This window comes from Phoca vitulina, unplaced genomic scaffold (genome assembly GCF_004348235.1).
Source record: "Phoca vitulina isolate PV1807 unplaced genomic scaffold, GSC_HSeal_1.0 scaffold46, whole genome shotgun sequence".
Taxonomy (NCBI): Eukaryota; Metazoa; Chordata; class Mammalia; order Carnivora; family Phocidae; genus Phoca; species Phoca vitulina.
The window spans coordinates 9,392,963-9,416,488 of record NW_022589749.1 but is presented as its reverse complement, the minus strand read 5'-3'; the positions used below and the strand labels follow the sequence as shown (position 1 = coordinate 9,416,488).

Below are 23,526 nucleotides of genomic sequence, written 5' to 3'. Positions count from 1 at the left end.
GGAAACAGACACTCCCAGGATGCAGAGATCCCCAGTTCTGTTAGTCTGTGGGCTCTTCCCTGAGGTGTTAACTCAATGCGGCCAGGTAAAATGTCATGCTCAGGAATGCTTCTAATTTTCTTCCCAGTCAAAGGCCCCATCACTTGGGGACAGTATCAGAAATGTGAAATTGATTCAGACCAAATCCCCAGTCTTCTCTCAGGGGTACCATGGGCCTGACAGCTGTCCAGGAAGGTCCATTTGCAGTCCCCACCCACTCAGTGCATGTGGCCCTCAGATGCCAGCGAGGTTGGCCAGTCCTGCCCTGGGGGGCCAGGTTGGGGGGGCGCTGGCAGAGAAGGAGACCTGTGTGTTCAAAGTCAAGGATCTAGAGGTGGGTTACCTATTTCCCGGGGGTTGGGCCAGGCCACTGGCTGGTGTGAAGAAAGTGTTGAGAAGAGGGTGTCGCTGAATTCCGACATGAGCATGTCTGTGTCCAGCAGGGGGTCCTCCTCCATGGGGACTGGGGTCTTCCATCCATCCCCACGTTTGTGCCAATAAAGCATGTCATCATCCTGCCACCAACAGAGGGGGGAGGCAAAATCAGAGGCGCACCAGTGAACTCAGAATTCCCAGTCACGTCGTGCCAGGGGAGTAGGTCACCCTACTGTACCGAGCTGCAAGGGCTGCTGTAAAGGAAGAGGGGAGCGAGTGGGGCAGGGAGAACTGGCCTGTTTCCTTAGTCTGCATGTCCTCCGTGTGAGGAGGGGGCGGCCCCTCCTGGAGCTGCAGGAAGGCAGGTGCGGCAGGCTTCACTGTCGGGCCACCCACGTCATTGCTGTTTCTCGTCAAAGGAGGGTTCCCGTGAGGGTCCTCCCAGCCCCCGAGCTCACTCACCTGGGCCAGGCTGGAAAGGTCCTCATCCTTGTGCTGCTGTAGCTGTGGAGAAAAGGGGAGACAAAGTGTCACCCAGGGTCCTGGCAAGGGATGAGGCTCCTCCTGGAAGCATCTAGGCCTCTTCTCCCTGGAAGGCGTGGGAGGGATCCTGCTCTCTGCCATTCCCAGGCCCATGCTGGGCACAGAAGAGATTCTCAACCAGTGTTTGTAGAATAACTAGCAGCAGGAGAAACTGAGACCACAAAAAAACACGGCCAAAGCAGGCCCATCACCTGGGCTGGGCTGGAACACTGGGTTCCACGGGGGCAGCGATGGACCCACAGCCTCGGGGGCCGGTGTCTGAACACAGACTTAGATCCTCCCTCCCCTGTGGGGCTTCCCGAACATGCTGTTCTTGGAGCCCAAGCCAGATACCCTTTTCTTGAAGTAGGTTCTCCACTTGTGATACTCCCGGATCACGATCTCAATGCGGCTTTTCCAGTACTTCCCTTCTGTGGTGATGGCCTGTGAAGAGAATGCGGGTCAGAATCAAAAGAGGGCAATCTAGTTTGACGGGCAGAACTCGACCTGAAAATAAAGATGCGTCTGACACTGGCAGTCAGCTCGGGCAATCCAGCTCAGAGAACCCTCCCACATGCATACAGCTTCATTCACAAAGTGCGTCCCACCTCTTCTGTGCTACAACTAGCCTCCACCCTAGAGATGGGCTTTTACTTCGTGACCTCAGATAACCAAGTGCGACTTTGGTGGCACGAGTCCCAAGGGTCTGGATTGGACACGGGTCAGAGAGTGCTCGGGCAGGGAAGAGGGAGAGGGCCCTCCACCCAGGCACTGAAAAAGCCCTACAGAGAGCCAGGGGTAGCACTAAATGTCCTTATCCAGAAGACTCTGCCACATTTTCAAAGGGTGAAAACAAATGGCCAATCACAGAAGTTTTAGGTGGAAAGTGACTTCCAAGAGTAGCTACTTCAACCTTTCCATCACGCAGGTGAGCCCCTTCCACGTATCCCTGAAGAACTCTGGTGACGAAGAAGTCACGCCCTCCTCAGAGAGCCTGCCTCACTTTCAGGTTCCTTTTTGTTTATGGCTGGAGGATACAAAAGCCAGTCCCAGATATCATAAGGCCCATATAATTTCACCTACAAATACTGCATTGTGTATCTGACAGTAAAGAATCTTCACAGTGAACAATACAGTATTATCACCAGACCAACAAAATGGTATTCCTTAATATTGTCCAATACCAGATCACATCCCACCACTCAAAAGGGTCTTTCACTGGGTTACTTTCTATTTGTTCCCCCTTTTATCCCAACAGTGAGACATGCTTGGATAACATTAAAACAATGCAGAAGGGTATAAGGGTATCCACCTCACTCTAATCCCCCTCCCCAGAGGTAGCCACCAATAAAGGATTTCTGTATATCGTTCTAGACTTTTCCTACACACACACAATCACACAGATACACACTTTAAAAAAAATTAACATAAAGTTACTGAAATACTGTTGCACAATTTGCTTTTTTTTCCTCAGTTACTATTTCTTCAGCATCTTTCCATCTCATCACATAAAGATCTTGAGGTCATTCTTTAACCATTAAAGATATCTGCCTTGTAAGGAGCCCAGATCCCTCCCTACCGACTTCCAGAAAAATGCCAATGTTAAGGGAAAGTGGAAAGTAAGTCCCAATGGGAGAACCTCTCAGCCCAGCCTGAGAAGAGGGGAGCCTCTGTGGGCTGTCACAACCTCATCTTTGAGAGGTCACATGGTCCTTCTCCCTACCCCACCCCCGCTGCTGCGGAATCCAACCCCTGCTCCCGGCCTTGGGAGAGTCGCTTCCTCCTGATGAGGGCAGATCCTTTCCAGCTACTGATGGTCACGAGCCAAGTACCTCTGGCCTGCGATGCTCATCTACTTCAACAGAGCCATCTAGTGGAGTGACAAAGTGGCACACGGGATTCTTGCGCTTCTCCAAATCTGGGCAGAGAAAGGATGAGACGTATCACTATGACCAAGACCCCTGAAAGAGTCCCTGCCCCCTCTGTGCACATCCCCCTCAGGGTGGGACCCTCCCAAGTGTTCTTTTCTTCTCCTTCCCTTGAAAATGAGATTTCAGAGAATAAAGGAAAAGAATCTGTCAGTAACTCATGGGTAAGAAAGGGAGTCTGGCTTATCAAAAGAAATGCCAGCCTAACCCAAGCATGCCCCAAGCACGCTGATGATCTCCTGCAAAGGTCACCGGATCCACCAGCATGAAGCCAGCTGGAGAATGAACAAGGCCTGGGTCTGTATCTTCTTTGACCTGCTGAAAACAGGAACTGTTCCCTGACTCTTCAAATATCACCTCTCTGCTACAACCTCCTTGACTCCCCTGGAAAGAACTAAGCCCTCCCTCCTCTGCCTTTACAACGCTGGGCCCAAGCGTCTAACCTAATAGCGAGCACATTATGCTGTGAACCCTGGGCGAACACGTCTGTCTCCTGCAGATTACAGGCAACTACACGACACAGACCATGTGACTGGCCCCCTGAGCCTGACACCTGAGAAGTATCCAGTTCCTTAGGATCGGCTTGGTTTTCCTGTTGCTGCAGACTGCCCAAGAGAGGCTTCCCTTTGAGGCATAATGTTTGAAAAGTGGGCTCTGGGCCCCAAGGTGCAAAGGCCTCCAGGTGGTAGAACCTGGAGGTCCTGCCCACCACAAGGCCTCGGGGCCCCTGCAGGCCCCTCCTACCGGAAGCCTGTGTACCACTCACACTGCATGTACCACGCCCGCCAGATGGCATTATTGAGCCGGATCTTGTCTCTCCACTGGAGCTTCAGGCCCTTGAAATTCTTCCACTTTGGAGACACCAACTTCCCACTGAAAGGTAAGACAAAGAAGGGAAACTTAGTGGTTTCTCTGAAAATGAAATGAAATCGAAAAGTGTCACCCACTCACTCCAGGCCTGAAAATTCTGGATTAATCCATCACAAGCCACAGGCTAGGCTTGACAGAAGGCACGAGTCACTTTGGGATTTCTTCCAAGTGATTGGCAGCAGGGAGGGGGGAGGTGGCGGTGGGGGTGGTGGCAGAGTCAGCACACGGAGGGGACAGGACTGGCCACGCGTTGGTAGGTGTTGGCGCACGGGGTCACTGTCTTAGTCTGTTGACGTTCACCTGTCTTTTAAATTTTCCATAATTAAAAGTTAAAAATCTTTTGATTTTTCAATATATCAGATCATCGCATTGTATACCTTACTTCAACTTATGCAGTGTTGTATGTCAATTACAATCCAACAAAGTGGGGGGGCAGGGAGGGAGGAAAGAAAGAAATCTGCTGGCAAATAAACGAAAGCCAAGCTCCTTTACCCTGGGCCACCTTCTTTGCCACCAGCCCCCAAGAGGCATTTACAACACGGGCACACCAACGTCCCACTGGCCTCCGAGCCTGCGCGACCCTCTCCTGCCGCCAGACCTGTGCACACATGGTCCTCACTCTTCATGGACCTCCTTCTGCCCCCTGCTCCAACACCGTCTCCTCCGTGCCGGCACTGGCCTCCCCCAGGCTGCTGATGACTCCTTCAGGGTTCCCTGAGCACCATTCAAACTCAAAGGTGGCACTCAGCCGGCCTCCATGGAGCAGTGTCCGCACCCAGAGCCGCACGCAGTACCCTGCGGCTTGCCAAGGGGAAGGCCCGTTAGGTGTCATCACCCTAAACACCTAGCACAGACCACGGCACACAGCAGGGCCTGGGAATAATTCTCCGGATGAGTTAAGGAGCGCTCGTACCCCAGCTACCAGCCGGCGAGGAGCACTCCCCAGTGGCACGGGCTTCTCAGAGTCCAGTTTGCTAAGTGCTGTGTCAGAAGCCACCTCTGGGCGGCTGACACAGGGTTCCCTTTTTCAGAAGGCTGGAGATGGACAAGGCATGATCTGTAGTCCACACTCTAGGGGGCTCTGGTGGTTCTACCTGGTTGTGAGCCACAGCCCTGCCTCTTCTGCAAAGCCACTCAGAGACCTCGTGAGGAATAGCAACTGTTCTCCAAAGACTAGCACCCAAGCAGTAAACCCTACCTGAACCCGAGAACCTGGCTTAAAAAGCAAAGCCCCTGGCTGGGCACCTGGCAAGACCTCGTGCCTCTCACACCTATCCCAGCGAGCCAGGCTTTGGATCACATAGGCCAGAAGGCTGTGACCCCCAGAGAGAAAATGTCACAGCACGCCCTCGTAGAATCTGAGGGACAGACAGACAGCAGCAGTCTCAGCTCAAAGGGCTGGACGTTTCCAACCTGTCCGTCACCTTCCTTGCCGTCTCTGCCCAGTCCAAAGGTACTCCTAACCTACCTCCAAGCGGTCCGCTTTCACTCAGGCTCAGCAGCCAACGCTAGGCCTCGAGCCCCTGCTGCACGGCACGAGCACTGGCTTTTGCAGTCAGGTAGCTTGTCTGACATCCAGTTTCCTGGGTAAACTCAGGATAATACCATCTCCTCCTGAGTGTTTTAATGAGGACTAAATGAGAGACAGTGTATATGTATGTACATACACATATACACTTAGACACATACAACTGGTAAACCCTACAGCAAAACATAAACTTAAGGTATTCATAACCATCTCAATTATCTGGACTTAAGTTACTACTGAAAGGCCTGAATTTTAACACCTCCTGACTTGCAAAGTCCTTTCTTTTGTGTTTGCCACCACCGTTATGTGGCCCTTCCTCCTCCAGGGGAGGAAAAAGCTGACACCCACGGTCCCACGCACGGTCCACCCTTGATACACCAGTGAACAAAGACCGGGGCAGAGGGCAGCCCTGTCTAAGCGCTTTGAAGGCAGGGACTGGGTCTCATTCACACATTCGACGAGGGACGGGCGCTACAAGGGAGGAAAGGAACAGATGGGGCACACGAGGCCCCGCCCCTGTGGAGCACACCAGGCGCTGGGGGTCACCAAGAAGAGCCCAGGGCTGTGGGGGCGCAGAGGTGCATAAGCAACCCAGTCGGAGTAGTCAGGGAAGGCTTTCTGGAGGAGGTGCCATCTCAGCTACCGCCTGGAGGATGAGGAAACGGGCTCAACCCCGAGCCAGGGAGGGGCCCCTGCTGCTCTTCTGCCTGCCTGTGGGGGCCCTGAGGCGAGCAACCACACGCCTGGTCAAGAGCCCCTGCATGAGGCCGGGGGGAGGCGTGCGGCCGCTTTACGCCAGGCTGGAGAGCAGGGCGCACGGCAGAGTAGATTAGGTCCCACAACCTGGCAAAACCAACCCTCTTTCCCCTCCTCTGTAAGACCTTCCAGCAACTTGGTATCTAGCTGGGCAGGTGGTTCCAGGAAACAAAACAAAACAAAACAGAAAACTGTCCCTGTTCTTCTATATCCTTAAAGGGAAAAAAGACACTTTTTCTGTAATTGACAGTTTCCTCATGCTGAAGCCAGGATTCAAAGGCCCCCCTTCTTTGAGGAATGCTGCCGGGGTGTCTGCCGCCTCCACAGATGGCCGTGGAGGACAGAAGCAGAAGGGCTGCCATGTGAATGAGGACTCCAGGGAAGAAAACCACCTCTGATGTCCTGCAATGTCCTGTTAAGAACTAACCACTGCGCTTACCTACAGACCGAACCTCAGCCCCGCTTTAAGAAAAAGTGGCTGACGTGAGCATCTTCTCAAAGACCTAAGTTAGATCATGCGGGCAGCTTCAATTACTCACAATGAAGAGGTGGGAAGATGCAAAGAGAACTCAAACCCTGTGGGCTAGAAACCAAATTGGACAGGGGGGCAGTTTGGGGTTCTCCTCTCCTTCCTCCTCGCTTGCTGAAATGGTTCACTTTGCCTTGATGTTTGTGTCAAATTTGGTCAAACCTCAGTACAAATACGTAGGAGTTCAGAATACACGACTGGTGTCACATCCCTGTCCCCGATTTCTGTAATATCTCAACAGTCAACAGGTGGTGCTCAACCAACACAAAGAAGCGAGTCCAAAACCAAAACCTAAGACGGCCACGGAAGCACAGACAGTAAAAGAGCAACTAGGAGGTTTTTTATGGTGCCTGACCACCCTTTGCCCACAGAAATTTCAAGACAAGATCTGAAGAAGCAGCACGCACAGTTCTGTATGTAAGGTACTACAGAGAAAAAAGGAATCCATACACACGTTTTTAGAAAAACGTGGGGATAAATTTTTTTTTTTTTTAAGATTTATTTATTTGACAGAGAGAGAGACAGCGAGAGAGGGAACACAAGCAGGGGGAGTGGGAGAGGGAGAAGCAGACTTCCTGGCTGAGCAGGGAGCCTGATGCGGGGCTTGATTCCAGGACCCTGGGATCATGACCTGAGCCGAAGGCAGAGGCTTAACGACTGAGCCACCAGGCGCCCCATGTGGGGATAAATTTCTTTAAGTCTCCTCACTGATGGGCTTTCTCAGAGCCTCTGTGCGCTGACGTCACCGTCAGTCTTCAAGGAGGGAGGAGGAGACGTTCCTTATGCAGACGTCTACAGACCAAACCTGTACTGGGACCCTTTCCATGGGGGGATCCAAAGTCTAGTTTCCCAGGGACTAGGGAAAGGCTGCTCTACACACTTCTAAAGGGAACTCGCAGCTCCCTTGGCAGACCTCTCTAGAGCAGGGGCCCCAGAAAGCATCTGTAGTTGGGCTTCTCTTCCCCCCAACCCTGGCCTAGCTTCACTCATCCTCCAGACATGGCTGATGGGGGTCCTTCTTGGTCTCAGGATTATGCTACATTCCTTCTTTTTTGGAGGGGAAGGGGCAGAGGAAGAGGGAGAGAGAAAGAATCTTAAGCAGGTGCCCAGCACGGAGCCCAACTTGGGGCTCAATCTCACAGCCCTGAGATCACGACCTGAGCCGAAATCAAGTCAGACGCTTCACGGACTGAGCCACCCAGGTGCCCCACCACATTCCTTCTTTAAAGCTTAACCAGAGGGGCGCCTGGGTGGCTCAGTCGGTTAAGCATCTGCCTTTGGCTCAGGTCATGATCTGAGGGTCCTGAAATCGAGCCCCGCGTTGGGCTCTCTGCTCAGCGGGGAACCTGCTTCTCCTTCTCCCTCTGCCTGCTTCTTCGCCTACTTGTGCTCTCTCTGTCAAATAAATAAATAAAATCTAAAAAAAAAAAAAGCATAACCAGAAACACATTACAAAGATTTTTAAGACCACTGGCTTCTCCTCAATAATCAAAGCCCTCCTTTGGCCTCACCTCCCAAAACTGCCCTCCTACATGCCCCATGGGCTTTCCTGTCAGAACAACGACCCCAGTTTCTCCCCAAGCGACGGGAAGGCCAAGGTCTAGGGCTGACTCATGCCAGCACAATGCCGGGCGCATGGGAGGCACCTTTAAGTACAGAGCTACTAAGTGAGTGTTAACCTTTTCCATAATGAAAAATCTTCACACTGTCCTGCCATGGACATTCTCCTAGAAGACAGGCTCACAACCTGAAACAGGAAATTCAGAGTACAAAAAAGGTCTCTCAAAACTGTTGGTCGGGGCGCCTGGGGCGGGGGGGCTCAATTGGTTGAGCAGCGGACTCGGTTTTGGCTCAGGTCACGATCTCAGGGTCATGGATCGAGCCTTGCATTGGGCTCTGCATTCAGTGGGGAGTCTGCTTGAGATTCTCTCTCTCCCCCTCTCCTTCCCCCCTCCAAAATAAAGAAAGAAATCTTTAAAAAAAGACTGTTGTTGGATAGACTAGCAAACTCTGAATTCTTCAGAGGTCTGGCAAGAGACTGCTTTGGAATGGAAATTAAAAGTGCAAGCTTTGCACAGACAGGAACTGAAATTAAGAAGAACAGGGGTGGGCGGGACCAAGAGGAGATTTTTGGATTCTGTCCATCCCACGTAGGATTAGCTCCTAACTCCTAGTCGGACCATTCTCTCCAAAAGAAAGCAGGCAGAGGCTCAAGGATCTGTCACTACAGGCCCCAGAAGTGTGGTGGGCCCATTCATTTGTTCACTGAACCATACTTGCTTGTTATGGGGCAGTATTTCTTCACCATTCCTCGAAATGCTTCCTGGATGCCCACTAGCAAGACCTCCCCTAGCTTTATTCCCACCCAGCTGGGTAGAGTGGGTATGTTAGCAGTGAGTGTAGGAGGAGGAACTGGAGTGGGTGGTCCAGGCCCTTCCCTGCCTCTCCTCTTGGGAGCAAGCTGCCATTCCCCTTGCTCTGCTCCTATGGGGGGGTGGGGGCTGTCCTATAGGGTCCAGGACTGTCTGCGCCACCTGGAAAGGCAGCCTGTGGGTCACCTGTAAGCCATACCCTCAGGCTCATCAACAAGAAAGGTAATATTCTGGCTACCACCTATTGACTCTTTTTTATTGTGGTTAAGTACATAGAACATAAAATTTACCATTTCAACCATTTTAAAGCATACGATTCAGTGGCTTTAAGCAATCTGCAATGCTCCGTGCCCATCGCTGCTACCTAGCTTCAGAACAGTTTTCATCATCCCAAAAGGAAGCCCTGAACCCACGGAGCAGTCACTCCCCACCTCCTCCTCCCCCTGCCCTGACAACCACTAATCCACTTTGTCTCTCTGGGTTTGTTTCTTCTGGACACTTCATATAAACAGAATGATAAAATACGTGGCCGTTTGTGTGTGGCTTCTTTCACGAAGCACACTAGTTTCAAGGGTCATCCATGTTGTAACCTGGGCCAGTCCTTCGTTGCTTTCCATGGCTGAATCCTATCCCGCTGGAGGGACAGACCACATTTGTTTCTTCTTTCACCTGCCGATGGACATTTGTTGTTTCACCTTTTGGCTGCCGTGAATAGTGCTGCTGTGGACCAAGTCCTCCGTGTCATTTCCCCAACGGTTCAGCACTCCGGCAGGGAGAGGTCTGATCAGTGAGCTGACACTGGGGACACAATCATGGGCAAAACCAACTTTGCTGGGGGGCCAGCGGACAACTGCCAACACACACCCCTTTGACTCCCAATCCCACTGGGAGGAACTTCGCCCCGAGCACACGTGCACAAGGACACACGTGAAAGACATCAAGCAGCCGCACTGACGTGGCAGCAAAAGGCTGGAAAGAACTTACACACTCATCAAAGGCAACTGGCTTGAAAACTGCGCTGTACCCACACGGAGGGACACTATGGGGCAGCACACATTTCACGCGCTGAGACGCAGGCAAGTGCTACAAGCTGTATGTAGCGAGAAGGAAACTAAGGGGCAAGATGAAGAGCACGGCCGCCGTGTGTATTTATAACAGGGAGCTACGCACACAAGACACACAGGCTGGGCTGGGGGCGGGGGAGGAGACAGCCTGTCAGTCAAGCTCAGGAAGATACATGAGAGGGCGCTGGGGTGGCTCAGTCGTTGAGCGTCTGCCTTCGGCTCAGGTCATGATCCCAGAGTCCTGTGATCAAGTCCCACATCGGGCTCCCTGCTCGGCGGGAAGCCTGCTTCTCCCTCTCCCACGCCCCCTGCTTGTGTTCCTGCTCTCGCTATCTCTCTCTCTGTCAAATAAATAAAATCTTTAAAAAAAAAAAAAAGAAAGAAAGATACATGAGAAACACGCAACAGGGAAACAGGGATTTCCCTTTAGAGAGCTAAACTGGAGAATTAAGGGGGTTAGTTGGAGGCTTAGTTTTCACTGTTGACTGTTTTATACTGCTGAAACATAATACAAGAATGTTATTTTTTTCAAAATAAATAAGGCAAAAAGACCAGGTACCGTCCAAGACCTTATAATAAATAGGGCTTTGGGTTAATTGGGGAAGGCAATTAATCACATGAGCAGATACAAAATTTATGTGCAAGTCAATTTTGTGAACTAGACCCAAATATGAGGATAATGCTTATTAAGTGATTTCTTTAATAAGTGAGTGGATTAATAATGCTCAGACTGGTCTCTCTTCCAGGATTCTCTTTTTCTTCAAAAGAGCGGTCTCTATGGGCTTTCCTGGGATCTGGGCCTGGTTCCACAGGCTGCTAGGAGCCAAAACTAACAGGCTCCAGACGGACAAAGGTTCACTGAGGAGCCAAGACGTGGGGAGCAGGCACAGCGAGAGGCATGGCAGAAGGAGGGCTGCGTGTTTAACGGAATTGCCTGAGCTGCGGGCCTCCGCCCTGGGCCTCCTGCCCAAGCAGAGCCTCCTCCCAGAGGAAACTCATGAGGTCGTCAGGTCCTGCTCCCATGCCTAAACCCGCAATCCATCCTCCTCGTGGGTCGCTTGGTGTCTATTTTACTTTTTTATATTCAAAGAAAGTCCTGTTGGAGGAGCAGATTCTGAGGGCAGTGACAGCAAGGCAGGAACATGGCCTCCTGAGGTCCTCGTCCCAGGTCTGCCCCATGACGAGGTGAGCGAGTGTGTGTTGCGTGCACGTGTGCATGTGTGCTGATGGATGTGGTGTGCGGCTGTGTGCTGTATGTGCAGTGTGCAGATGGTGTGTGAGCTGTGCGCACGTGCGACCGAGAGCACACTGTGTACACGTGTGTGCTAGCGTAGCCTGTCTCGGTGTGCATCTGTCCTCATGTGTGAGCACGTTTCTGAGGGCCTATGTTTGTTTTGTGTAAAGAGCAGGGAGTAATCATTTCTTTTTTTTTTTTAAGATTTTATTTATTTATTTTAGAGAGAGAGAGAAAAGAGAGCACGAGCAGAGGGGAAGGGCAGAGGGAGAGGGAGAAGCAAAGGAGCCAGACACGAGGCTCGGTCCCAGGATCCTGGAATCATGACCTGAGCCGAAGGCAGATGCTTAACCGACTGAGCCACCCAGGTGCCCAGGGAGTAATCATTTCTGTAACCTTCAAAAATTAAAGCAACTTGAAGGAGTTGAAACCAGGCAAAATCAGAGTAGCTGCAGTGGTGACCTCCCCTTCACCCTGTCTGTGAACTCTGGTGACCTGTGTCCTTGCTGGGAGCACTCTCTCCTGTGTTCTGGCTTTCCACGAGGGGACGGACACTGCCATGCTTGTACCACTTCCAAGCCAACAGGGAAAGGAGAGTGGTTTCCATTTCTGGACAAGTGACATGAGCTGTCCAAGCCCCACCTTCTATAAAATGGTGATATGTCCACCTCACCGGGAGAATTACAGGTGAGGTATAAAAGGACAGAGGGAGTGCCAGCCGATGCTGGGGCACGCTGCTGAATAGCAGTCAGTTCTGGGGCATGTTGTTGAGTTTTAAAGCTTGGAGTTTCTGGTCAGATTCTAGCCATAACTGGACTTCCAGGCAGGAGCAGGGATGCTGGGCAGGGCACCATTTAAAGCCAGATTCATGTTTATTTGCCAGGAAAATAAACTTGAATCCAGAACCCAGGGTGTTCAGACTCCTTTGGACTGGGTACGGGACTAGACTTAAAACAAGAAAAAGCGGTATGTCACTCCAGTTTGCATCATTTGTTAATAAATTTTAATACTTAAAAAAAAAATGTGCATTAGCCATGTGTCTCTTTTACTGTATGAGCTGTCTGCGCCCCTTTGTCTTTTAGAAAACTTTTTGTTTTGAAATAATTATAGACTCACGGGAAGTTGCAAAAAATAGCACAAAGAGTCCCCAGCCTTCCCCAGGGCTGCATCCTCCGTAGCTGTGAGCACAATCTCCCCACTAGGAAACGACTCTGACATGTTATTGTTAACTAGACTACAGATCTCACTCAGTTTTCACCATCCATTAAAATGTTCGCTGTTTTCTCTTGCTATTTTATGTTGGTAATGCCATAATATTAATTTGTGCTGTTTCTGTAAATGTTTCCCTTAAGTTTTGGAGTTTTAATTCTTTATATAGCGTATCTTGGAATAAGCAGAGTATACATTTGTGCAGTCGTATCTACCAGTCTCCCTCTATCATTTCTTTTATTGCTTCGCTGCCCGCCCGTCTACCCCATGAGATTGTTTCCATTAATCTCTTTTTTAGCGTTTTTAGTCTTACTGATTTTAAATTATACACGCACACTGAAAGAAAATTCAAACAACACAAAATAGTACAAACAAAAGCAAAGTCCCCAGCAATTACACTGTCTAGAAATAACCATTATTTGAATTTTGGTGATAATATTATGCAGTGAAGAAATGAAATAACCTTATCCAAAGAGAGTCTGGCCTTTGCCCTCTGCTCCTGGGAGGTGACCTCTATGCCCCTGGAATGTCCTGCCTGACAGGAGTGTCTTTGTTTGCCTAGGGGCTTTGGTCTTAGGAGAATCTCACAATCTGATTCACTATAGGGGCTCTGGACTACACGGTATCAGTTCCAATCTCCAGAGGAACTGGTAACTAAAGGTATTAGCCAGATCTCTAGGAGGGGTTGGGGACCAGAAGGTGGCCACACAGGCAGTATGTGATCGAGCCCCATAAAAACTGAACACCAAAGCCTCAGGTGAGCTTCCCCGGTTGGCAAAGCTCCGTGTGCATTGTCACACGCTGTGGTGGGAAGGAGGTAACTCCATCAGAAGCACTGCATTTGAAGGCCTCTTCAACTCTGCCCTATGCACCCCTTCCCTTGGCTGATTCAATTAGAAGCTTTTCCCTGTAATAAACCCGTAATGAAGAATATAAGTTTTCAGTGAGTTCCGTGAGTCCCTCTAGAGAATTGTTCAACTCGAAGTTGGTTTCGGGAATTCCTCTAGTTTATAAACTGGGGTTAGAAGTGAGGACGGTCTTGTGGACTATTCTCCCTAACTTTGTAGTTGGCCCTTAAGTCCTTGTAACATACATATATATACTTATATATATGAATAAACAAAATACTTAAATATGTTGGATCATAATTCTGTTTTATAACCCATTTTCATTTACATGTTATAGGTATCTTATTATGCCAATAAATATAGTTTTATATATTTTTTTAAAGATTTTATTTATTTATGGGGCACCTGGGTGGCTCAGTCATTAGACGTCTGCCTTCAGCTCAGGCATGATCCTGGGGTCCTGGGATCGAGCCCCGTGTCGGGCTCCCTGCTCCATGAGAAGCCTGCTTCTCCCTCTCCCACTCAACCTGCTTGTGTTCCCTCTCTTGTTGTGTCTCTCTGTAAAATAAATAAATTAAAAAAAAAAAAGATTTTATTTATTTATTTGACAGAGAGACAGAGAGAGAGAGAGCATACAAGCAGAAGGAGTGGCAGACAGAGAGGGAAAGGAGGTTCCCTGATGAGCAGGGAGCCTGATGTGGGGCTTGATCCCAGGACCCCAGGATCATGACCGGAGCCGAAGGCCGATGCTTAACTGACTGAGCAACCCAGGCGCCCCAGTTTTATATTATTTTTATTGGCTGTATATACTTATCACAATCTACTTAACTGTTTCTCCATAAACAGACATTCATTTATGCTAAAGGACACGTTTCTGTTTTTCACTATTATAAACAATGCTGCGATGAATATCCTGCTACTTATATTTTTGTGCAATTACATGACTTTCTGGGAGATAAGTTCCTAGAAATAGAAACTGAATCGGAGGGTATGTGTATATTTATAATTTTGTTACAAAGAATCAAAGTTTATACTAATTTACACTTCCAACAGCAGTGATTAGTGCCTATTTCCCCAAACCAGTACTTACATTAGTTATTATTAATGTTTGTGAAGCCGACAAGCAAAAAAATCAGTTTATTTTTTGGTTCCTACTTTTATCTTTTTATGTTTATTAGCTGTTGGAATTTGTATGTTAATTATCCGCACATCTTCTTGTTTTGTGTTGTGTGAGAGTTCTTAATGTGGTGGGAATGATTGCAACACATAATGACAGTTATTGGGCCTGTCTTGACCGTCCACCTCTGCCTTGCCCATTTATGGTGTGCTTTTGTTTTGGTTTTAGCTCTACTCTACTTTTTGTATGTATTGTGGGCTTTTGTTGTTATTTTTAGTAGAAACTTTTCATTAATGTAGTCAAAATTTTAAAGTCTTTTCTTTAATAGTTTCTTTTTTTTTTTTTTAAAGATTTTATTTACTTATTTGAGAGAGAGAATGAGAGACAGAGAGCACGAGAGGGAAGAGGGTCAGAGGGAGAAGCAGACTCCCCGCTAAGCAGGGAGCCCGATGTGGGACTCGATCCTGGGACTCCAGGATCATGACCTGAGCCGAAGGCAGTCGCTTAACCAACTGAGCCACCCAGGCGCCCTAAAGTCTTTTCTTTAATGTTTCTATTTTTTTGGCCATACTTAAAAAGGCTTTTTCTATGCCAAGACTGGGAAAACTGGACCTTCTTCCAGTGTTCTCACAGCTCCACATTTTACAGTCAAGTCTTGGCTCCAATGGAATTTATTTTGCTTAATGAGTGTTAATGGGATCCTGCTTTAGTCAATGGTTCCTACTTAATTACTAAATGATCCAACTTTCCCCTGTTGGGATTAAAATACCATCTTTATCATACACTATGTTTGGGACTATTCCTGAACATCCTATTTCTTTTTTTTTTTTTTTTAAGATTTTATTTATTTATTTGAGAGAGAGACTGAGACAGAGAGAGCATGAGAGGGGGGAGGGTCAGAGGGAGAAGCAGACTCCCTGCTGAGTAGGGAGCCTGATGCGGGACTCAATCCCGGAACTCCAGGATCATGACCTGAGCCAGAGGCAGTTGCTTAACCAACTGAGCCACCCAGGCGCCCCTGAACATCCTATTTCTTTTGGTGTTTTGTGCATATGTTTTTAATGGTTTCACTTTTTACATTTAACTCTGATTCAGCTAGGGGAAAAAATCAATTTACTTCTTTACACAGCTCACCCCGATTCGCTATCTGATTGTCTAACCTTCTGCAACTAATTTATGAAACTTCCATTAACATATATTAAATTATAATATACACTAGTGTCTGTTCTGGGGCCTCATGTCACTGATACATGCCCAATCCTATGCTAGTATTACACAGATTTAATAATTATAAATTTGTAATATACTATCCAGTTTAGGTTGGTCCCATCATTTTTTTTTTTTTTTTTGAAGATTTTATTTATTTGACAGAGAGAGACACAGAGAGAGAGGGAACACAAGCAGGGGGAGTGGGAGAGGGAGAAGCAGGCTTCCCACCGAGCAAGGAGCCTGATGCGGGGCTGGATCCCTGGACTCTGGGATCATGACCTGAGCCGAAGGCAGATGCTTAACAACTGAGCCACCCAGGCGCCCTCCCATCATTTTTTTTTTAAATGTTAGAATCCTTGCCTAGTTACTCTTCCCTGTTCCAACTTTACAATCACATTGTCAAATCTCAAAAGACAACTATTCTGGTATTTTGATTAGAGTGGCACTTAATAAATAAATTAATGTGGGCAGGGATGACCATTCCATTCGGGTCATCTCCATTCCTAGATCAATGTACATTTCTCCACTTATTCAAGCCACTTACTCTACTTAAAATGTCAGAGGAATCTGAAGCTGTCTAGTATTCTATAATTTACTTCATCTATGTCCTTCACATTTTTAACCATATACTTCTTTAAAAAAAAAAAAGATTTTATTTATTTGAGAGACAGAGAGCATATGCAGGGGGGAAGGGCAGAGGGAAAGGGAGAAGCAGGCTCCCCACTGAGCGGGGAGCCTGATGTGAGGCTTGATTCCAGGACCCTGGGATCATGAACTGAGCAGAAGGCAGAAGCCACCCAGGTGTCCCTAATCATATACTTCTATTAATGTTTTAAAATAATGTAAAAAGAAAATTTAGAAAGCTAAACCAGCAAAATTACACACCCAAACACAAACACTGTCTACATTTTACAGTATTCAACTTAGCACACCCCTGCCCCCCAGTAGCTAGTATGGTAACTGCCACCCTCACCCTGTTCAAAGTGGCCAAGCCACAGACATTCTGACACAAGTTAGAAGCTTCTATCGAATCAGTACTAGGAATAACTACCCTCAAAAAATCCAGCCGTTCCCTAGCACTTTTTTTTTTAAAGGTTTATTTATTTATTTGACAGAAAGAGAGCAAAGCCGGGGGAGAAGCAGAGGGAGAGGGAGAAGCAGAGGGAGAGGGAGAAGCAGACTTCCCGCTGAGCAGGAAGCCTGATTCAGGGCTTGATCCCAGGACCCTGAGATCATGACCTGAGCTGAAGGCAGATGCTTAACTGACTGAGCCCCCCAGGTGCCTCTTCCCTAGCACTTTTATCCACCTACGCAAAAAGGTAATTAGTAGGCTCAAATATTCACCAAGGTTAAGATTTTTATGTAAAGGATGAAAAACTCCACCCATTACAGACATCTGGCTTAAAGAGGAAGTAAATTAACAAAGGTCTCCTGCCAGAGTACACAACTGGAGTCAGGACTCTAGAAACTGTCTACCAGAGAGGTAACAGAAATAGATCAGCAGATGTTTCTGAGTTCCTATGAAGACTGGCAAGAAACAAATTTGTTATTATTACCATTATTAGTCATTTTCAAGGCAATGCCAGCTACCCAACCCACTTAAAAGGCAGAGAAATCTGAAGCTGTCTGATGCATTTCAAAGGATAAGGTAACACTCTCCAGGTAGCCAAGACCTATAAATAGGTTTTAAAAACATTGGCTCCTTTTCTTTTTTTTTTTAAAGATTTTATTTATTTATTTGACAGAGAGAGACACAGTGAGAGAGAGAACACAAGCAGGGGGAGTGGGAGAGGGAGAAGCAGGCTTCCTGCGGAACAGGGAGCCCGACGCGGGGCTCGATCCCAGGACCCTGGGATCATGACCTGAGCCGAAGGCAGACGCTTAACGACTGAGCCACCCAGGCGCCCCCGATTAGCTCCTTTTCTAAAAGTCAGCTTTGACAATTAAAGAAAACCCATGAAATCTGTTCTCCACTGAATCTGAAACCCCAAACCTTGACTTTGACAGTAACAAGGGTCACAGTGACAGTAGGGTAAGTAGGTATGGGTACATTTATCAAATCCTAACTTTTCTGGGGGTAGGAGCTAGAGCTAGTAGGTTAATTCTATGTAGCAGCTACCATAATGCCCTGTGTAAAATGGTGCTTAACGAAACAAATGAGTTGATGCTAAGAATGAGAACGCTTTCAGGTTGCATGTGGGCTATAGAGCATGAATACTGTAGCCAGATTAATTTGGCGGAGACACCACTTTCTTCATGACACTAGCCTGATTCACTTACTTAACATTGTTCTAGCTGCTAATGAGACGGCAGCAAACAAAACAACCTCCCTAGCCCAATGGAGCTTGTATTTACGGGGAAAGACAGAGAACCGAGTATGTGCTATGTCGGGAGCACTCAGTGGTATGGAGCAAAAGCAAGGTGGAGAGGGAGCTGGGAGGTGCTATTTCTACAGGGTGAGGTGTGAAAGTGGAAGGTGGGTAGTGAGGACACCGACAGATCCTGACTTCTGCCGCTACACTATCAAATCAGTCACCGTCAGACCTCACCTGACAGCTTCCTACAACATCTGCCCCTACCCCAGCCCATGCCCTCGCCTACTGGGCAGCCTATCCTATGCCGGGCTGCTCTCCCCTTCGTCAGCTTTTCCTCCCCCTTCCCTCAGTCCAGGGGCTTGTCCTGAACCCTACTCGCACGCCAGGATGACCTCAACAACTGTGTCTGCTCACACCTCTCCCCTGCTGAAACTCCTGCAGGGGTTCTCACAGCTTACGAGGTAGGACAGAGTCCCTACATACTCACTCATTAAGGTAGAGTCCCCCAGCTGACACACCTAGCATAAACAAGCACCTCACTCACCCAGCTAACTCCGTCCCCTCGCAGATATCAGCTTCCCGCAGGAGCCCTCCTGGACCACTCTCAGTGTAAATTATTAGCTAAGTCCTCTCCCAACACCCTGGACCCACCACAATCTGCCATTACCTACTGGTGTGTATGCTGACTGTCTCTACAACCAGACTGCACTTTCCATGAGGGAGTAACCGTGTCTATTCCATTCACCAATACCCGTCTCGTCCCAGCACAGCGCCACCACGCAATAGGCCCTTGAGTATGTGCTGTGTGACCTCCAGAGTGAAAACACCAGTGTGTACCCACAGCCCACAGAGCCCCACTGCAGACTAGGACAGCCGCTGGCCTTGCCCCACTTGTCCTGCACTCTGTACTCCTCTGGGCTCCGTACCGGGCCCCCTCTGCAAGGAGTCCTCTGTTTCAGTCTACACTCTGCTCTCCTTGGTGGGAACTCTAGGTGCTCGTGCAGATGCGTTACTGTCCATTTGTTCTTGGTTTGTGGGTCCCCCCATTCTACCTCCCTTCTCCCCCGGCCATTTAAAATCAGGTAACACAGCTGTGTAAATTAACAATTACAGCCTTTTCTGGGTCTGCTTCATTTTAGAGACCTCACCTAGATGAGAAGGAACAGTATGCTACAAATTGAACAAAACTAAACCAGGAGTGGGGACCCAGCACTGCTGTCAGTTCTGATGCTAAACACCAGTGTGACTTTAAGTGGGATACCATCTCTGTCCAACTCAGTGCTCCTGGCCTCAGTTTCCCTTTTTGTGATGAGAGAGAACTGAATTAGCTTATGCCAACTTCCTGCCAGTTCTATGAGTCTAGAACTGTACCCCTCCTCAGAAAGGGAGATGCTGCCCCTGAAGAGTATAAATGAGAGGTACCCAGGGTAGGGATGTACTGGGGAAACACCAGCTACTGCTAGGCAAAAGAAAGAGTAGAAGGATCTGTAAGACCCCCACAACCACACACCTCCGCCGTATCTCTGAGGAGGATTTTAAAAAGCACAAACATGGGGGGTGGGGGAATGGGTGAACTAGGTGGTGGGGATTGAAGAGCGCACTTGTTGTGATGAGCACTGGGCGTTGTACGAAGCGATGAATCACTCTATTGGACACCTGACACTGGTAGGTATCACACTGCATGTTAAATGGAATTTAAATAAAAACTTAAAAAAATAAAAAATAAAAAAAATAAAAAGCACGGACAAGCAACACAAGAAACACCAGGTGTTGGTGAGGATGTGGAATAAAAGGAAGCCTGGTGCATGGCTGGCGGGACTGTAACCTGGCGCAGCGACTGCGCAAGACAGTATGGACGTTCTTCAAAAAGTTACAGATAGGGGGCGCCTGGGTGGCTCAGTTGGTTAAGCGACTGCCTTCGGCTCAGGTCATGATCCTAGAGTCCCTGGATCGAGTCCCGCATCGTGCTCCCTGCTCGGCAGGGAGCCTGCTTCTCCCTCTGACCCTCCCCCCTCTCATGTGCTCTCTCTCATTCTGTCTCAAATAAATAAAATCTTTAAAAAAAAAAAAAAAAAAAGAAAAAGTTACAGATAGAACCGCCCTAAGACCCAGCATCACACTACTGGGTATTTACCCAAAGATAATACAAGAACACTAATTCAACAAGATACATTTACCCTATGTTTACAGCAGCATTATTTACAATAGCCAAGATATGGAAGCAGCCCGAGTGTCCGCTGATAGATGAATGGATAAAGATGTGGAATATATATACAATGGACTATTATTCAGCTATAGGAAAGAATGAAATCTTGCCATTTGCAATGACATGGATGGAGCTAGAGAGTAGAACGCTAAGTGAAATAAGTTGGTTAGAAAGACAAATACCGTATGATTTCACGCACATGTGGAATTTAAAAAACAAAACAAACAAAGGGAAATGAGAGAGAGAGAGAGAGAGAGATAAAACCAAGAAACAGACTCTTAACTATAGAGAACAAACTGATGGTCACCAGAGGGGAGGGCTGGGCAGATGGGGGAACTAGGTGATGGGGATGAAGGAGCGCACTTGTCCCAGTGAGCACTGGGTGATGTATGGAGGTGTTGAGTCACTGTATCATACACCTGAAAGTAATACAACACTCTGTTAACTATACTGGAATTAAAATAAAAACTTAATTAAAAAAATAAACACCACAAACAAAATAACTTTGTATGGCCCTCCTCACATAATAGAAATTTCCAAAATGAAATGTTTTACCTTTGCCTGCTAAAGACAATCTCCCTTCCATCTGCTACTGAGAATCAGCTGTCACCCTAAATCTCTCCCTCTTCTTATTCCCCTCCCATGCATGCATTTTAATCAACTTGTCAGGCACCCAAGTAAGAAGTTTGGGGTGGGGAGGAGAGCTGGGGCTCACTCACTGAAACGAAGGCAAGCGAGATAATCTCAGGCTGGTGTCTATTTCAGAAACACTGTAAATCTCTGCACCGCCCCAGCTGCACTACGCAGCCCTTCTGCTGACCATCTCCTGAGACGTGTGTACATATTTCGTCTTTACTGGCACTAAAAATACCTACATTTTTGTCTTCATGATATGCTCATTTTCACTCGGGTCTTTCTGTCAAAAGCAACAATTTGCTATTCATGAAATCAAACTTGAGGGACGCCTAGGTGGCTCAGCTGGTTAAATATCTGCCTTTGGCTCAGGTCATGATCCCAGGGTCCTGGGATCGAGTCCTGCATCAGACTGCTTAATCAGCAGGGAGCCTGCTTCTCCCTCTGCCTGCCGCTCCCCCTGCTTGTGCTCTCTCTCTGACAAATAAATAAAATCTTTAAAAAAAAAATCAAACTTGAAAATAGTGGTAAGAAGATGAGGTTTCAGTTCATTAGCAAATCCCAGTTTTAACCTCAGAACTTTATACAGTATGAAACCTACTGCATGGGCATTTCCCATCTTAACTACCGTTGCAAATGCTTTAAAAAAAAAGTGTGTCTTTATAGCTCCATGGGAGGATAAACACACCTTAGTTATGACAGTGCTATAAAAATCAAGGTCAGGGTAAACTTATCTTTCATTTACCCCTGCTTCAAGGCCTCCTGGGAAAACAGACAAAAATAAAATGAACATTATCTAAGGCACAAATTATTTAACAAACTACACAGCAGGAAAAAAGTCAAAAGAAAAAGTGATGGACATTTATTTTCTCAAAACCAAAGTCCTTGATATGCTGATTTTTTTTCCCCTTCATATTCACAAACGAAGCCAACAAATGAGCCAGGCAGGAGGGGCTTGTGGTATGAAAGACTGAACCAAATGGCAAGGAGATTTTGTTTTCTCATCCTGCAGGTCTCTGGGAACCGGTGTGCATTTGGGAAGAGAAGAAGGAAAAGAGTAGGGAGAGAAGTCCCAATGAACGAAACTTGAAATTGATTTTTTAACTGTAAAATTTCAGGGTCTTCATATAATTGCAAGAGCCCAATCCACATCCCTGGTATAAGGAAGATGAATAACCTCTGATTCTTCTTAAGTCAAAATCCCAGATTTTACTGAGGAAATCTCATCCTGTCCACTGTGCCACAGTGATAAATTCATTTTCACACAGTCAAAAATTCATCTACCAAGAGAACCTCAGGCCAGGCCACTCTCTTCAGGTGGAAACCCAGTGTGGCTCCCACTATGGGCTGACGCTCAAGAACAAGAGCAGCCCTTCTTTCATTATCACCTGTTACCTACCACTGGCCACAGGAGTGGAGAGAGAGACTGTGTCCCCACCTTCCTGCCCGCTGCGCAGCCTTGGGTAAACATCTGGCCTTTCTGAACTTCACTTTCTTGGGGGGGGGAGGAACCAACCTACTTTACAGAGCTATGGTAAGAATTTTTTTTTTTTTTTAAAGATTTTATTTATTTATTTGAGAGAGAGAGAGAGTGAGAGAGAGTGCACGAGAGGGGGTAGCGTCAGAGGGAGAAGCAGACTCCCCACTGAGCAGGGAGTCCGATGCGGGACTCGATCCCGGGACTCCAGGATCATGACCTGAGCCGAAGGCAGTCGCCCAACCAACTGAGCCACCCAGGCGCCCTATGGTAAGAATTAAATGAAGTAAGGTATTTAGATGGACTGACCGTCTAGAACACAAGAGATTGCCAATACAATGGATTCATGACTTCAGCTGACGTTCCCTATGACGTTCAGAGCTGCTCTGACTCTGTGTGCTGTGATTAAAGCACACTTAAAGGCTTCTTGGCCACAGCAGCCAAGCCTCCCAGCAACTGGACTCAGGGACACAGAGAAAGCATGACTGTTAGGGTGGGTGATGAGCAAAGGTCTTAAGAGTGGGAGGGAACTGCCATTTAGAGATTAGATACGCAGTTCTTCAATGAAACACAATCGAATCCCACCAGTGCCCTTGCACAGACACAACTGTCTTTATTAGCACCGGTTCACTCTCCGCCCCAAAGGAGTGTCTGCATGGTAGCAAGGTCTAATAGCCCTTCAACAAGAACTGCAGTTGGGGGCCTCCACGGCCTCCCATTACTGGCACATACACCCCCAGCAGCTCCTTCAGCAAGGAAGTACCCCCTGGGGGCTGATGACTCGCCTTCAACATCAGCTCTGGGGCACACTTCACAACAGTGTCCCTTACCAGGCACCACTCAGGCTAGAGAGCGGAATGATGTTCTGAGCACTGCAGTGCTCCAGGAGAAGTGGGCAGCCTGTGGATCTGTATATTTGGTGGTGTAGCTGAATGCTAAGCCTGTTTCAGCTCAAAGTCCACAATTCTATAGGTCTACAAGAATAAAGAAGAAAGGTACCGAGTGAGAAACAACTACCCTAGAATGTGGAGAAGCTGCCTTTAAGGCTGTTGGCACAATTAAAGAGGGGGTGGCCAAGGAGTTCTAATTCCTCAGTTATTTATACGGTACAGATAAATGTGTCTTTTGATCAAAAAGAACCTGCGAGGGCGCCTGGGTGGCTCAGTTGGTTAAGCGACTGCCTTCGGCTCAGGTCATGATCCTAGAGTCCCTGGATCGAGTCCCGCATCGGGCTCCCTGCTCGGCAGGGAGTCTGCTTCTCCCTCTGACCCTCCCCCCTCTCATGTGCTTGCTCT

General features: G+C 47.9%; 1 protein-coding gene across 2 annotated transcripts in view; it reads right to left on the bottom strand.

The window, feature by feature from the left end:
- Nucleotides 1-23,526, bottom strand: part of MLXIP (MLX interacting protein) — a 60,581-nt gene that overhangs the window by 13,479 nt on the left and 23,576 nt on the right. For both annotated transcript variants that reach the window (XM_032431283.1, XM_032431284.1), the window contains exons 2-6: nucleotides 3,631-3,737; nucleotides 2,769-2,854; nucleotides 1,291-1,380; nucleotides 877-918; nucleotides 383-554 (exon numbers count right to left, since the gene is read on the bottom strand). In XM_032431283.1, the coding sequence (XP_032287174.1) occupies nucleotides 383-554; nucleotides 877-918; nucleotides 1,291-1,380; nucleotides 2,769-2,854; nucleotides 3,631-3,737 (497 nt within the window). The remainder of the gene's footprint in view (nucleotides 1-382; nucleotides 555-876; nucleotides 919-1,290; nucleotides 1,381-2,768; nucleotides 2,855-3,630; nucleotides 3,738-23,526) is intronic.